Here is a 17,929-nt window from a genome sequence, read left to right on the forward strand (position 1 = left end):
CCTGGTTCTGCCCACATTGCAGCCTTTCCTCAAGTATTCATCTACATCGATGATATCCCCCTGATCTTCTCCTATCCAGGATGAACAGTTTCAGCTCTCTCAGCCTTTCCTCCCAGGAGAGCTGCACCAAACCCATAATCATTCTTGTGACCCTTTGCTGCACTCTTTCCAGTGTGTCCATGTCTCTTGTACTGGGGACCCCAGAACTGGGTTCAGGGCCCCAGCTGTGGCCTCACCCATGCTGAATAGTACTTTCTGCAGCAGAGTAGACAGAGGAAAACAAGAGACACTTTAGAAACAGATTTAAATATGCTGTCTTAAAAAATAAAAACAATTCTATTAATTTTACTCTGTGGAACACCGGTCCTCTACATATACTTTTCAAAAAACCACAGACAGGCTACAGGAAGAATAATGGAACAACACTTCTATTGAAGGCAACTGCTCAATTCTGATGGCATTTGATTCCACATGACAGCCACGAGCAGCAAGTGCTGACCACAGATGTGCAGTCCACTGCAAAGTAACCAGCTGAAAGACAACACTCTCAAGTGTACAGGACTGTAAGAGCCATCGAGTTTATCCTTTGTCCTTAAACTCTCAAAACAACTTACTGATGATATGCCCACCTCCACTGAGGAGTTCTTACAGTTTGCAGTAAATCCCTTGTTCCCCCATCTCCACACGTACCTACAGTGTGAGTGAATTTGAAAAACATTTAAAGGAACAGATGAGAGACAAAAAAACAGGCAGGGTAAAAACTGCCAGAAGTCTCAAGGCAATCAGACTATTAGTTCCAGTGAGACCTAGTGCAACTTCAGGGCTTATCCCTTTTTTCCATTAGTTAAAACCATAACATTGGAAAGAGTAATATGTTGCACTACAACCTGTTAACATTAAACAAAGAAGGCAAGGAAATCCAACCCAGAGCAAGCAGAAAACTGTAGTAATTAATTTTGTGACTCATTTATTATAATGGACAACATGGCAAAGACTCAGCACAAGCCCACATATCTGTAAGGTAGGGAAAAAAACTGTATAAAAAACTCCAAAAATTTAAGTATCACCCATTGTTGACCTTTCTGACTAGTATCCCCCAAAATACCCACCTTCACGAGACACTGCTATGGAAATCTCAGGAGTAAGAAAGCTTTTGACAGTATGTTGTATCAACAGAGTATAGTTAAAGACCTTTAGAAGAAGGTTAAACTTTTATCTTTTCAAATGATGTTTAGTCCTTGAAGGGCTTTCATCCCAAGAATGAGTTCTCCTGCAAACTCCAAGTACACCAAGAAGAATTTGAGAATCACCATTTCACTGATGCATCCTGAGCTTTATGCTGGAAGGTCTTCTTCCAGACAGGAGACTTAGCCCATGTTCATACTCAGTCATTAAAGTAAAGTTTCCACCTGAATGCCACATGCAGATTCTGCCCTGTGGAATTCTCTGTACTCACAGCAGAACTGAGACCAACTTATTTCACACAGCCTGCTGTTACTTAAGTCACACACTTGTAACACACAAACCAGCCAAGCCTTTCTCTTGCCTGAAGGTTCAGTTAAATTAGAGTGCTGTCAGAGGACTGTCAGAGGAGGCTGACAAATAAAGCAAAGCCCAACATAAAGAATATCCCTGAAAACCAAACATAGCCATAAAGGAAGACAACTTATTAGAGTGGTATGTCTTTTGTCAGAACAGAGATCAGCTAACACATATCTCCTCAAGGAGTATTAAAAACAGCTCACCAAAAAAATTTAGCATTTGTTACAAAATCAGAACCTGTGCAAATCGCATTATTCTTTAATGAAAAACCTAATATAATAACATAAATTAAAGAAACGGAGGAAATATATAAACAGTCATGCAAAGCCCTCTTCTCATCCCAATGATGGGCTCAATACCAATCTATTTTACCAGAAGAAAGAGAGGAACAACACGCTGGGGAGGTAAACCTCACACTGCCTTTCTGTATTTCTTTCTGTTCAAACTTAAATAAAAACAGGACTCCTTAGTAAAAGTCTTTACTTTTCCCAGGTATTCCTTTTTCCCACCTTCCTATTTGCTAGGAATTTTGCTTTTTTTTTTTTTTCTCACACATTGCCTCACTTTACTCTTTCAGAACACAGTTGCCATCAAACGATGCCTTTCAAAGAGCTTAGCCCAAATTCTTCCTAGCATGACCTCTGCATAAAAATGTGAGTATCTGTCAGAATCCTGAGTACCTTCTGTTCTGCTGGGAATGCCTCTGTTCTATCAAAACAATTAGCTGATCAAAGACATCAGTCTGGAAACATGCCCTGTTACTGCCAGAATGCTGATGTCACTTGGAACAAAGATTAAAAAAAAAAAAAAATTATAAAAATCACTCTATAACCTGGTGCAAACCCAGAGACAGCCAACTGCAAATCAGTAAATCACTGTTCTGACCCCAAAAGGCTTTTCACCTCTGCAGCAGTATCTTGGGCACTGATAAAAAAAGAAAGTGATTCATTTCTGAACCAGCAGATACACAAAGACCACAATATAAACATTCACTTCCTGCATTTCCCTACTCCTGGGCCCTGACATTACACACCCTTTAAGATTACAACACAGTCAACCAGCCACAATTTACTTGGTTGCTCAGGAAAGTCCCATTTTTACCATTTGTTAAGAGAGCAACTCCACCAAGATACTGGAAAGCCTCTAAGATCTAAAGAAAAAGCTAAGACAGTGTTTACTTACCCTCCTAAGAGAAGGCATCCCCCTCTTCAAAGAGAGCACGAAAGAGGAAACAGGCCCTGCTATCCAATTAAGGCTAGTCATGCTATTCTGCTTCACACATGAAATAAAGTGTCCTAAACATGGAAGTCTGTAAATTAGATCTCCTATCATCCCAAAATATTTTCCTATCAGCCAAGGATGAAATACATTACAGACAGGTATATGAAAGTAATAGCAATATCCACCACAAACAGTTCATTAACCCAGGGATGGGACCTGCTGTACCTCTGAATTTGTATCATGTCCTACTTGCAAATACTCAAAAAAGTACCATTCTCAGACTGCAGGGCAGGCTTGCAGAGCTTTCTAGAAACCCAAGCATGCATTGCAAATTCTTCATGAACTGATAAAGTCTACCAAAAAACATCAGCCAAGAAGCATTTGCAATTACATTACAAAGGTGACACAAATTAAAAACGTCCTAAGATCAAACGATGTGCCTGTAAGGGCCCTGGGTGCACCCACAAGTCACAATTGCCTTGACCAGTCCCACAACAATCACCCCACAGTCAGTCACTTGTGTATCACCCCACAGTCAGTCACTTGTGTACCTTCCTCTGCACAAGTGCAAAATTTCTTTCTCACCAGTTTCATGAGAGCTCCTGCTTTATCACAGGACAAGAAAAAAAACAGACTGCTTGCCTGATTAGGAAAATATTTTCTTTGTTTGTAATAATAAGCAGAAGTTTAATTTCAGAATAATTTTACAGCCCCCAGTCAAAGCCACATCCAGTATACCCTCATCAACTAATTCCTTAAAAAGGAGGCTAACAAACTGCATTTTTCCCATTCCTCTTAAGCTTATTTGTGCATTACATTACAAGCATCACCTGTTTAAACTCAATGTCCAGTTATTTTTCAACAGTTGCACAGGAGAGTCTTTGTTTACTCAAATTCTTCCATAACACTAGGATTTTGTCTCCCTTGAGCAGCTTGGAAGCACTACTTCAACAACTAAGCTGCAAAGTAACACATGTTTTCTTGCTCTTTAATCACCTACTTTGGAGATGGCTTTTTTGATAAAATAAATGGGGTTTCCTAACAGGTCGTTTGGATAATAATGCACATTGCTTATTCTCCCTGGAAAACTCCTTATCCGCAGGAGTCTGCCTGCCTCACTGTACTGATCATTACCACCTTTGTGACCTGACATTCTACACCAGCAGTGCAATTCAGAACTGCTATGTGCCTGCTCTCAGTCCAAAGGATCACTGCTGGCATGGGATGTACAGAAAGAAGGACACACACACTGAGAGTCTCCAGAGTTACTTTGCAAGAATTCATAAATACCCTAGAGCAAAGGTTTGTAGTCATCATGTGGTTTGGTTTTGTTTTTTTTTAAACCTCTCCATTTCACACGTTCATCCATTCTCATTAGTAAGCTGCCTTCTCCCACTTCCCCTTATGAAGGTAGTCGTCCACAAGTAATAAACAGAGCAAGTCTGGTATTTCTTCAGATGCTTTTCAACTGGTGTTTTGGTTGCAACTTCCCTCCCCAGCTTAATGTGGCTTAAAGAGCAGCTTTTCTCCTTGCTTACAGAAGGAAAAAATAGGAATACAATGACATTACTTCAAAGCCATATTAACTTAAAAACACCCTTCAGGCTTCCAGTTTCAATGCCAACTGTATTAACCTTTGATACCCAGTTTCATCTCATCTTCTGAGCTGCTGCCTTTTCACAGCACAGTGTGAGCAGCTAAACTGCTGAACACCCACTTTCTGATGCTGACAATAACATAACTGATATTTGACTACATTTATTGCAGGCTGTTCATCAGCCAGGTACATAATGGCCTTATTAATGTAGCATACTTCCTGGCATTTCAGACAGCAAGAAGAAGCACAGACATGGCAAAAAGAAGGGGAGAGCACATTGCAAACTGACATTTTCTGCAGGCCTAGAAGTAGGGATGAGAGGAGTGGCATCACCTGTACCTGTGGCATTTCAAAGACTATTATTAAAATATCAATTCCAAACCCAGCAAGCACAAGCCAAGAAAAATACCAAAGTACCAAAGATTTGATGTAAAGGTCTGAAGATTGTGACTTACAAAAATAAACTTCAGTAGTCACTCACTAAAGAAGGACATAATGGTGGGAACTTCTGTATTAACATCCTTTCTGACAAGCAATGGAAATAGGGAGAATTAACATGCCCTGTGAGCTCCCACTGTTATTACACGTGGTACGGTGCCAGGGATACAAAACAAATAACATAAAATAGATGACTGGTCTTTTTAAACTTCCACTTTGAAAATCTAATTGGGTTATCTCCCTCCTGCACTCTGCATATGGCCTAGTTTTCTAGAAGCAGGATAGGGAAATTATTTTTGGGGGGAAAAAAAAAAAAAAAAAAAAAAAAAAAAAAACCAACAACACCATGACATAATCTTAATTTTGAAGTTTTGCAGGAATTAGAAGACATTTTTTCTCATAAATGATACAGCAGCCTTTACATAAGCATTACAAAGGCAGTCTGTTTCATTATACTCTTAACAGTTCATATAACTGCATATCTAAGCAGAGATATTTACAGTAGATAGAAAATGCTAACACTTCATCAGTTTATATACACTTGTTGTAATCCATATAATCTATTTAGCACTCTTTATCTACATATGTTAATTTTACTAGCTCATAAACAATAATTTTCAAGTATCTTCTTTAGCATAATACAGACCTATTACAAATAAGCACGCAAAACCTAAAAGTTAATGCAGTGGCTCAAGAGAACAAATGATTCAAATTTGACAACAGGACATTAAATATCTGATAAATGAACAAACAAGGCATTATCTTCCAAAAAAAGTTGTATGTATGATCCTTGATCTTTTTTCATCCAGGAGAAAAAGCGAAGCAAGTGTAATTTCAATCTCTGGGTACAGAAAATGTGTTTTCTGTTTATCTATACTGAAAATGCTTACATATTTCTTCCGAGTTTTTTATAGTACCACAACTGTCCTGCACCAATAGGTCAATAAATGAACCTCACAGATCTTTGTGAAGTGGCATTACCACAACCAATTTCAGGCATTGACCACGGGAATTCACTCAATATCAAGCAAGATCCCAGGCAAGTCACAAAGCCTGATATTTTCATGTTAAGTAAATGTAAAATCCTCACAGTCAAATTTGTTCACTGACACAGTAAAGAACACAAACCAATTTTATCGTGGCACTGCTGGAGTCCAGTTGAAATATCCATGAACAGCGATGAATTCTGTCCATAACTTCTTTCAATGCAAGGCAAGAAACACTTGAAGACAGACAAGCAGGCAATATTAGGCTGCCTGAGAAATCCAGTGAAATCAGTTAGTGGCCTTTCCAATTCTACGCCACAGGGTGAGAGAGGAGGATGAAGTTAAGTAAGGTGTGTAGCTATTTACACTACTACAAGAGAAATCTGTGACATGACTACATTTGGTCAGACAAGCAGCATCGTACAGTCCTCACTCCAAATCCTGGGGTTTACATGTCTATGCTTACCCCATTCAATTCACACTTACACCCAAAAATGAAGATTATTTTTTCATCTTCTCTCCCACTGCACTTCACATCAGATCCATGAAGAAGACTTAGTGGTTTTTATCAGTTTCCCCAAAGCACACATGTACTAAGTCAAAAACAATGCTGCCAGACACTAACAGGTAATGATAAACCAATCAGTGACTTATTCCGTGGAGTAACAACTCTGTAGATGCCTTGGGGCAAGTTTTCAGATCATGTTTTAATGCTGTTATTGTAATGGCAATTGCCGCATGTCAAGTCAGGATGTGAAAAGGCATCTAGCCTGAGGATGATGACAGTGTTCAGGGCTTCAAAAAACCCAAAGACTTGTCACAGTCATGGTGAGTCTGTGACAGATAAGTAATTATTATTATTATTAAAAAGAAGTTATAAACGTATATGAAATCTGGAAGAACTTTAACTTATTTTACTTCTCTGCACAACACTGAATACTCTTTTCCAGGGTGCTCCAGCTTGCCCTCCTTCTCATACTGTTAACCAAATTTAACCATAGCCTACGTTTTGCAACTTTGCACTGAAGTGGATTTGATGTGCAAATAGCAGAATGCATGAAAAGTCAACCGCTATATAGAAAAAACACCTTTAGTAACTCAAGGGAACAAATGTTCTGAGCAAATAAAGATACGCTTCCTACTAAATAAACACGCAAGCTCAAAGGTGGGTTAATAGCTAGAAATGAGAAATATTCTTACTCTCTAAAGTTATTAATTTAATAATCCCCACCACACACATCAGAAAAGAAGATGCATAGGGGCCTATAACGTTTTTTTCAATTCCTAAACTTTCTACAACTGAATAGCTGTTTAAACATGAAAAACACAACTGAATTCTCTCTTCCTTGGATAAACCTTACAAAGAAAGCAAACCCTCCCATCCATCCTTCAGAGTCCTCATTCTCACCAGCAAACTGAGCCAGCAATAAAAAAACCAACAACCTAACAACATAGATGAAGTAAATCAGAAATACAAGCACTCCAAACTATAACTGAAATACCAGCCAGGGCTTTAAAAAGTTTGGTGGGCATGGAACTTGTGACTCTTAAAAGTCAAGAGTTACAATAATACCTGAAACATCCAGAAGACCAATTTGGGCTTTGATAAACCTCTGTTAATATAGATAATTCAGTGAAGGACACAGAAAACAAGAATATTTTGCAACTGCCCTGATCTTCACACTTCTGTCATAAATAGTTTTCATTCTCCAAACATTACACAAGGGACGCATTATAAAAGTAACAATATTAACACACAATCCAGATGCTCCTCTTTCCCATGAACGTACTGCTGGAGTGTTTAGTGTTCATCAAGCTCATACTTGCCAAAGTCACAACCCAAAAGCAAGAAGACAAGCTTTGAACAATGGGAGAAGAATGTCTCTTCAGCCTACACACTCATTACCTGAGTTTTATAACTCGATGAAAACATGACTTTTTTCCTCCCGTGAGTTTGATCCTGTTTGCACCAGGCAATAATGCAAGCTTTTATTCTGTACCACTGGCAACAAATGGGAGGGTGGTTCCTTACAATGGCAAAATTGCACTTTTGGAGAAAAATACAAACAAAATAAGTACAACCTCTGGCCAGGTGCTTGCAGTGCCGTTCTTTTTACCCTCATTGACAACAAGCAGCCAACACCTAGAATGTGGAGAGCAGAGCAGGCACACAACCACAGGGTGGGGGCTGCTACTACCCACAGGATGGCCTTTCTCAAGCACTGTATTATTCACAGTTCTCCAGATGAAAACATCTCAGAATGTCCTGCATGAGACAGCAACTAAAATGAAGCAGTACTCACACAGCTGGGAGATGCTACACTCATTGTAGAAAGGGAGAGTAACTCTTAGAGTTACCCTTAAAGTTAGGTTTATAGCTAAATGAGAGGGTGTTTTAACACTTCCTGAACTTTATGCAAAATGGTATTAACTTGCAGAAAACTGATAGCCTCCGCTTATTCAATTTTATCCACTGAAGGTATCATTTCAGCTGAAATTTTCGCCCAGAAAACACTCATGCTTGTTGACTAGTATACAGATGCTAGTCATGATCACACACACCACAGGTAAGAGATGAGACTTTAGAAGGCTATTTCCACTGCTGTGAATTACACTGCTATAAAAGCCTGAGAAACAGGACATTGGGCAAATTCTAAAGCTTTACAAGCTCCACTAAACCCTTTTCCAAAGCAAAAGCACTATGGTTGTACACCAGCATCTGACTGTGAAGTCTCAATTCCCAGTTGATCTCTGGACTTTTAGCAGACTTGTCATTCCCCCAAGCACAGCCTTTCACCTATTCTTCCCTTTGCAAAGAACCTAGAAACATGTCTGGGGTAAAAGGAGCCTTTCAGGTGTTTGCCTAAAACTAGGGAAATTTAAGGTACTTCACTGTTGCTGTTGAATGCTTCTCTGCAATACAGGCAGAGTGACACAGAACACCTAAAAAGAGAAAGATACAAGCAATCAGAAAGCTGGCTATGAGCACTGCATGCTTCTTTTTCACATCCAGCTGGATTGGTTTTGGCAGAACTACCAGTAACACCACAAGATCCCAGCAAGGGAAAGGGAACAGACCAGAAGCAGTCCTGGAATGCTGCATGGCCAACTTAGGTTCATCCCACTCTGCTTGGATTTCAAAACAAAGCTGTTTCCAACATGGGCATCCCCGGTGTCAAAGCAAAAGTCAAAATGCTGAATGCAGGGAGTTCTGCACAAACATACAAGCTGCCTTTTTTATTATTACTTATTTATTTTCTTTCTTTTTGCACACAGTACCTCTGAGGACATACCCTTTACTGAAAAATATGTTCAGTGAAAACTTGTCAGGGTTTTTTAAATCCTTAAAACCTTCCAAAGGGGACTTCTGCACCTGCTCAGAGCTGCTTATAGAATCAAAGAGTTTTTTATTTGTGTTTCAGAGGCTTCCAAAAAAAGAGCTTCACCTGCCATGCCCTCCCTTCCTTCCCCCTCCTCCACCACACAACATGTGCACCCTGGTTCAGGCTACAGCAGGTGAAGTAGGATAAGGGCTTTCTCTGTAAGTGCTCTCCCAAAGGGGATCTGCTAGGACAAACAAGTTTGGTGCTCTCCCGTTTCACTTTGCAGGTGTTTTCCTACCACATCTCAAAGCAACTAAAATGTTGACCTGCAATTCCTCACCTATTTGAGTACAGATACATACCCACACCGAGGTCCCCACTAACAAGAGACCAAGCACTAACTCTGGACTGGTAGCCACGTGGCCCCGTAAAGTTTGTGGCAACACCGGCAGCCTTGGCTCTGTGACACCCCAAGCCGCTCCGGAGCGGAGGCAGCACATGTGTGGGCGAGTGCAGCCAGGATACTGCCCAGCCATGCCTTAGGCCGGGAAGTTGCCACGTAGCCATGCGGGTCAGAAACCGCCTCACCGCCGGAGGGGAAAGCCCCACGCCGAAGGCGAGCCCTGCACGCCTCGCCGGGATGAGCAATCCCTGCCCGCGACCCGTTATTCAAACGGGGAAGCAGAACCATGCCTGGGAGCAGCCCTGAACGCAGTCCCGGGCAGGGGTACCCGGGCCGGGAAGCAGAAGACGCTCCCGTCCTCCCGCAGCTACCGAGGGAACCAAACAAGTGCTCGGAGGGGGCGACGGGGCCGCGCTCGGCGCCGCCCGCCCGCCTGAGCGCTGCCGTGCCCGAGATAGGCAGGCCCCCGGCTGCGCCGTCCCTGCACCGCAGCCGGGGATTATCGCGGGCTGCCGCGTTCACCTCAGGAGACCTCACCCCACCTGCGAGCCGGGGCTGCCCCGGCCGGCAGCGCTGATAGCCGGGCCCGCGGGGGCGGGCGGCAGGTCGCGCCCGAGCCGCGGCTGCACAGTCACTGCCGGCAGCCGACAGCGCAGCGGGGCAGCGCCGGCCGCAGCTTCCCCTCCCCGCTCGCTCCCTCCCTTCCTCCCTCCCGCCCGCCGCCGGGGCGCCCGGACGCTCCGGGAGCCGTGCTCAAGTGCGAGCCGGGCACCCTTAGCCGGGGCTTGGCATTCCCGAGCGGCCGGGCGAGGTAAAGCCAGCGGCGGTAAGCCCGGCACTTTCCTCGACCGGCGCCGCACCTCCGGCGCTGCCCTTCCCTCTGGCCTCGCCCGGGGGCTCACCAGAAAAAGAGCCGGGAGCAGAGGTTGGCATCCTGCAGCGGGTTAGGCTTCTCCTCGCGGGGCACCGGTTCCATGCTGGCCGCCACGCCGCTCCGGCCCACCCGGCGTGCGGCGAGGGCGCAGGACCACGAGCGACTTCCCACCGCTGGCAGCCGCCGCCGCTCTGCCGCCGGCCGGCGCTGTTTCCGGGAGAGCGGCACCCCCGCCTCGGCCCTCCTCCTCCTCCTCTTCCTCCTCCTTCCTCCTGCCAGCCGCCCCAGGACGCCTCCTGCCGGCACGGCTTCCCCGCGGAGCCTGCTGAGGCGCCGGGCAGCGTCGGGAGCCGCTGCGCTGGGGCTGGCTCAGTGCGGGGTACTCTGCTCCGCTCCCCCCGCTTTCCCGCCTGTGTGTGCTCCTTGCTGATGGAGAGCATTTCCTCCGTGCACGCAGCGCTAAGCGAGGTGCCCACCCGGCTTTTTTGGACAGAAAAATCCGTCGGGAGTCAGGGCCAAGTCAGGCTTATAGCGGGGCCAAACGCATCAGAAACGCTTGCTGTCAGCGCTCCTTCCCAGATGTTGCATATTCTTCTATTGGAAAATGAAAACCAAACCAAAAGAACAATGTTTAGGAGATGCTGGAGATGCAAAATAAAGGAGCTAATTAATTTCAGGGCGTGGTGCGCCACTGAAATTGGCAGTTCTCAAAGGTTCAGCAAGTGATCACCAAACTCCTGTCCAATCATGTCACCCATGGCCTGCCAAAGGGACGTGATGAAAAGGAGTAGCAGAAACTGCAAAAGACCTAGGAAAACAGAAATGCAGGACATGCATCTGAACATGATCTGTATCTAACCAAAGAACTGTTGATCTCTGTGGCAGAATGGTTACCTGCCATGCTGTTATTTCTCTGCAGTGTCTCAATCCAGGATGTCTGAGGTTGCAAGAGACCTCTGGAGTTCAGTTCGTCCAACCCCTGCTGCTTAAGTGCCATGTCCAGGCTGCTTCTGAGTATCTCCAAGGATGGAGACTCCACAGCCTCTTTGAGCAACCTGTGCTAGTGCTCAGCAACTCCTACAATGAAGAAGTGTTTCCTGGTGTTCAGATGGAACCTGCTGTGTTTCAGCTTGTGCCATTTGCTTCTGGTCCTGTCACTGGGCACTACAGAGTAGAGCCTGGCTCTGTCCTCTTTTCATCAGTATACAAACTAATGAAACCTGTCTGAGCTTTCTCTTCCCCAGGCTGAACAGTCCCTCTCTCAGCCTTTCCTCATAGGAAAAGTAACTAGAGTCCCTTCATCATCCTTGTGATCTTTCACTGCAGTCTCTCCAGTACATCCATATCCCTCTTGAACTGGAGAGCCCAGAACTGAATGCAGGATTCCAGGGGTGCCCTCGCTTCTGAATTGAGAGGATTCTAATGCATCCTAGCAGATCATTAGTCTTCTTTGCCACAAGGACACAGGATCATGTTCAACTTGGTGTCCACCAGGACCCCCGTTTGGGGTGGCCCCCAGCCCATAATGGGGTTGTTTCTCCCTGGGTGCAGTAGAGTGTTTCTCCCTGGGTGCTTTGCTCTTCCCTTTTTTGAGCTTTGTGAGGTTCCTTTCCACCCATTTCTCCAGCCTGTTGAGGTCCCTCTGGATGGCAGCACAAGTCTGTGGAGTGTTATCAGTCACTGATCAGCCACTCCTCCCAGTTATGAGTCACCTGTCACCCTCCCTGGTGGTCTGTAAGGAAAGAATGTATGTGGCACTTGATGCCTTGGTCTCGTTGACAAGGTGGTGTTAGGTCCTAGGTCGGACTCAGTGATCTCAGAGGTCTTTTCCAACTTAATGGATCTGTGATTCCCTGATCATCAGTAAGCTTGCTGAGGCAGCCCTCTGTTTCATGCAGATAATTTATGAGGATGTCAGATAGATTTGGACCTAATGTTGGCACCTGATACACACCACTAGTTACTGACTTCCAACTAGAATTTGAGCAACTAATCACAACCCTGATCTCCTAGACTCCTTCCCACTCCAAGCCAGCTGCAAAACAAACACCATTCTTATGTTCTGTGTATTCATTTCATGACCCCGGGAGCAACCAGCCCTATCTTTTCCTGCTTAAGTATATTGACAGTGAAATTATTGACAGGGCTGTCATCTGACTTTAATTATACGCATCAGATTTGGCACATTGTTCAGATAAAAGAGGGTTGGGGCTGCATTCTATTATTGAATAAATAGCATCAGTTCAAGCTTGAAGGAATGTTATAACCATATGTCAGACAGATCCAACTTAAACTTACTGTCAGTGAACACTGATGGGGCTGGAAACAGCATGCGCTGCTTGTGAATAGATGGTGTGCTGCAGAATTTTGTGAACAGTAAGTAGTACACTTGTCAACAGTTTTCTCTAGATCCTTCCAGATAAAAACAAGGGGAAAAACTTGTGGAAAGGGTGCAGTGGTTTGAAAGGGCAGGCTTTAACAAAAATGTGCCTATATATTCCTGAACCTGGATAATAAATTTAAATAATCTCCCAAAATTTGTGAAGAAAAGCTCTGCCCATTGGCAAAATTTGACAAGTTTAGATTTCTGTGAGACTAATTTGTCTAACTAGGTACTCATAAGTGAATTAAAAGATATGACAACATATTTCAAGTCCCAAAATGTCATTAAAGTTTGTGTCAGGGAGAGGGAGAAAGGAAAATGTAAATCTTAAGGCTGACTTCAGCTTTGTGAAGTAGTTGTGCAATGAAGGATTACCCAAATATTTCTTAGTTAGGGGAAGGAAGTAGTAGACTATTCATGAACAAGTAATTTATTTTCAAATGCAGGTAAAAATATTGAAGCAAAATAGTAAAATAACTTTTTTTTCTGTATTATTGTGATCATGGGAAAAGAAAAAAAGCAATTTTCAAGAAATGCATTTTTTGTGTACCATCATTATGATTGACAAATGCCAACACTACTTTATTTTGAAATTCATACTAGTGTTTTGGACTCTTAAGTCCAAAACAACACACTCTAAAAAGTTTTGGAGAAGAAAAAACTAATGGGGAATGGGAAAATAACATTAAAAAAAAAAATCCTGAAATCCAAATTGACCTGTAGCTCTATCTGCCAAGTGCGCAATTAGAAGCTAATGCAGTAATAAAAAAGTGTGAAACAATTGGCCAAAGAAGTGCTCACGAAAACCTGAGACTGCCCATGGAGAGGGAAGGGAAGGGAAAAGAACACAGTAATGAATTTAATAATCTTCTTTCTATTTTAGGAGTCAGAAAAAGCAACTTCCAATTTATACATTGAATTTTTTGCTATGGCAACGCTATTTTCATGTGGACAGAACAAGATATGTAACAAGCTAATCAAAGTGTGACTTAGTAAATCTAAATTATCATAGTCATATGGATAAAAAGCCAACTGTTCAAATAGGGCAATAGCCAAATTACGGCAGTGGCAACTGAGTTAAACTTGTTATGCTTATACATTGTTCTGGGGAAATAAATTCAGATCACAGGGGATGTCACAAATGTGCAAACACATGAGATTCACTATTTATTCAGTGCACAAGAAAGACAGTAGTCACTAAGTAACCATTCTATTATGTGTGGCATTATGCCTTCTTTACTGTCTTTTCACTTTGAATACAGTCAGACTAACAAGTTTCTCCATCTGCATTTCTAGGGCACTTATTATTAAGGAGCTCATAAACATCCACTTTTCTCAAAACCCTTAGAAAATTACTGGGCAGTTTCCACTGATTTCCAGATGGCAAATAAAACATGAGTCTTGAGGTGAAATGTAGGCACCGATCCCTGTTATGCAAAAACAACCTAAAGCTTAGTCTTTTGGAGGATGTAGCACTATAACCTTTCCTTTTCAGGCTAGCAACCATTGATTCCAGGGCCGAAGAGTTTTTCCATATCATACTCTGGGGCCTTGAGATGAGCACCTAGAAAACCAAGAAGTTGTGGCTGAGTGTGTTTGAAAAGTCTGTATAAAAGATTTGCGGAGCATTGCGTGGTATTTCTGAGGCAGTATTAGGGACAGAATCAAATCCAAAGCTGTTTGAAAGGTGTTGGAGGGATTAGTGTTCCAAAGGCAAGCTATGAAAGCAGAATGAGAAGGCTTTGCAACCGTGCATTGTTTGAGTTGAATGTTTTTGACTGAAGCCAGGCAGAAAGGCAGACCCTATGCCTGCCTGACAGACCAAACAGGCAGTGTTGTATCCCACCACACTGCTGGCAGGAAAGCAGGCTGTCCTGCTGGCTGGGAGCCCAGCTTGTCACTACCCAGTGGCCTGACTCATCATCTGGCTGATGTATCCCCTGGGGAATGGTGCTTGTCCTCCAATACAGATATATTGGCCTATTCTTGTTCAGCTGGAGAACGGAAATATCAGTGCTGCAGAACCCGGCTGTAATTTTGCTATTTCAATCTGACCATCAGTATGTAATGTCAACAGTCTTCCTTGGATGCTGTTCCTATTCTCCTTGTTACTAGCCATTTCAATTTTCCCTATATCTTTTTCTACATCCCCATATCAATCTTCTACATGCCATAGTTTCTTATTTGTGCTAATTGGCTTATTCATTCTCCCTAAATTATGGTGAAAATCGGGTGCCTATGCATAGGTGCCTACTCATATTTTAGACATGGTAGGATATTCCATGCAGCCGGCCACAAGTAACCAGAAGAAATTTTCAGCCTTCCTTTAATGGTATTTTACCTGCCTATCCCATGGTGATGCCTTATAGATGACTGCAGTTACAGATACACTTACTTGCCATACACAAAACTGTGTTAAAATCATTTATCTATAGCAAATAGTTTCTACTGATTGTCTGCTAAGATAAGATTCAAACCAATTACTTTCTATTAAATTGAACACTTGATTCAAAAGAAAAGTATCAGAAAAGGTTGTACTAAAGTTAAACTTGACTCACCTACCACCTGTTCAGTTGCCCCTAACAATTTCATCTCTTGTACTTCATGCACTTAGAGATTGATATTTTTGTAGGATGATTTGGATGAGGTTGCAGCAGGCCTTCAGCAGCAGCTCCTTGTGCTATTAGTGAAAACACAGACTTTTGTATTTACAATATTTTGTCCTGAGCTACTGCTGTCCATAGCCCTCTCTTCTGCATTCCTAAGCAGATAAGACCTCATTTCACTGTTCTACTCTCGCCAGGTAACAGACATCAATCTTCCTGCTTCTATTCATTACATTTTCAAGTCTTCTATTTTTTGAACCACATTTATAATATTGATAATACTGTTTCTGAAGAGCAAAGTCTTTATTTCTATTCTCCATCAACTGATATGCTACAGCAAATCTTGCCCTTTATTTGCCTCCTTCCTATCCTGATCTCTTGGTTTCTAGCTTAATGCACACAGCCAGGGATAATCTCCAAGCAACAGTGAATTACAGTAACAAAAAAATTAAGTTCAAGTAGTTTCAAGGCAAAAATGAGTCAGCATACAAAAACCAACCTACTGCAATTATTGTGCAGACTGTGGCTGATGGGCTAGGGAAATGAAGACTTCCCATCCCTGACTTTTAAAACCAACTACCAGCAAATAACATTCTTCAACTTGAGTGAGTAAAATCTGTGTTTCTTTCAAAGCTTTTCTTTATTACAGCATTCTTTTGCATTTTCCACATTTATTTATACAAATGCATTTTCTATTGCATGTTCTCTTTCATTTGTTGCTAACCTAAATGGGCAAAAGGGAGAGAAGAGACATCAGAAGTGGAAGTATGGATCTTCTCCTTTACCTTAGGAAGGAAAAGGCAAATAGTGAGTATTCACAAGTTTATAAGCCACAGAGCAAATCAGTCACCACCTCCACCATTACAGCCCAGTTATTTCTGTCTTTTCTTGAAGCCAGTCTACATACATGCTAAAATCAGGAAAAAAGACAATGTACAGATGGTCAAACAAAAGTGTCTTTCTTTCCAAAAGAATTCTTTTCCCTCCTAGAAGTGACATGAGTAAGCAGCAAATTCTAGAGGAAAAGACACATAGGTCACTTTTCAGAATGAAACATTACTGTCAAGATCATCTGGATCCTGATTGTGTTTCATTTGTCATTGCTAGACTAAAGTTTAATAAAATTATTTTTGTCAATAGCAAGGGGACAGAAGACGACACAGAAAAAAAATCATAAATTACTGAATAGATCTTTTTTCTTTCTGTAACACAGAGTCACAGGGAAACCTTACTAAAACTGAGTGGCAAAATGTGGGTTTTTTTCCTATTGGGTCTTACCAACTATGATGGGATTTTGGACATGGTTAAAGTAACTTCTCTTGCTATAAGGCAAGACTTCTGACCTCACAATAGAAACTGCAGATGTTGCCAGTAGAGAACCTCACTTCCTTCAAATATGAATGAACCTAAAAATATGATAACTGTTTTTTCACCTTTTCTGAGATACCCTGAGAGAATTTGCTGTCATCAGTGGGCTAAGTGAAAGCCTGATGGCATCCAGCATCCTGGATGAAGATGGAAAAAAGTTAGAATACTGCTAAGTGAGTAATATTTAGGAATCATAAAATACGTAAGTTTCAATACAAAATGGAATACACTGCACACATGATTTCCAACTTTAATAGGAACCTCACAAGGCAAAGTCAAATACAAGTCTGTATGTGTGTACACCATTAGCTTTGGAGAATAGAAGGCATAGAAAGTGACCAGGCATTCTAACAAGATGCTAATAACAGGAAAGTATTAAAAAAAATAAAAAAAGGAAAAAAAAATTATAGTTTCAAAAATTTGCAGTTCTTCTTTATTTTTCTTCTGAGAAAGGGGATAGTTCACCCAGTTTTCAATACTTTCCTGGAAAGCTACTGACACATGGAAAGGGGAAGAGGCAATTCTGTTCTAAAAGAAATAAGCTAAGGCCAACAGACACATTTTCAATGTATGTCAAGTCACATCTGACATCTGACTCGGATGTGAGGCGCTTACCAGCAAATATAGACTGTCAAATCAGAACACAAACCATGTAAAATGACTGCAAACATAGTTACTCTCAGCTGTGACCAACACAGTCTGTCAACACTGTTATCTCTTGGCCGTTCCTAGCTCTTGGCAGTTCCACCAGGGTCTAGCACGTGTCAGTCCACACCTGACTTTTTGGCTGGGTCACACAGAGTTCCCACTTTTCCTGGGGCATCCACAGTTTGAGAAGTAACAAAAGTTTCTCTGACACTTCTGGGCACAGCTGTCAGCAGAACACCAATTACCTGCCAACACAGAACTCCCAAAAGGCACGTCTTTTGTCCGCATATCCTTGGCCTCCTCACTCCTGTCCACACACCACTGGGTGAGGCCCTTATTCCTTAATCCTTTCTTGGCAGCCTGACACTTCTCTGGGCTATTGCAAGCACAGGTGGACTACACACCAGGAATGCATTTTATGAGTCAGAGCTTTACAAGATTTCCGATATCATAATTACTGCTAAAATCTTGCTTTTTCTTCCTGGTTTACTTCAAAATGGTAAATTTAAGCTCAAACACTAAGTGTTTTATCTTGAGAAA

The 17,929-nt window shown here is 42.3% G+C and overlaps 1 protein-coding gene across 1 annotated transcript in view; it reads right to left on the bottom strand.

Annotated features, from left to right (window-relative positions):
- Positions 1 to 10,629, bottom strand: part of ABCC4 (ATP binding cassette subfamily C member 4 (PEL blood group)) — a 142,565-nt gene extending 131,936 nt beyond the window's left edge. Inside the window, exon 1 of the mRNA XM_066176356.1 lies at positions 10,413 to 10,629. Coding sequence (XP_066032453.1) covers positions 10,413 to 10,486 — 74 coding nt within the window. The 5' untranslated portion in view covers positions 10,487 to 10,629. The remainder of the gene's footprint in view (positions 1 to 10,412) is intronic.
- Positions 10,630 to 17,929: the final 7,300 nt, after the last annotated feature.

This window comes from Chamaea fasciata, unplaced genomic scaffold (genome assembly GCF_029207755.1).
Source record: "Chamaea fasciata isolate MVZ Bird 193981 ecotype frontalis unplaced genomic scaffold, bChaFas1.0.hap1 SCAF_2, whole genome shotgun sequence".
Lineage (NCBI taxonomy): Eukaryota > Metazoa > Chordata > Aves > Passeriformes > Sylviidae > Chamaea > Chamaea fasciata.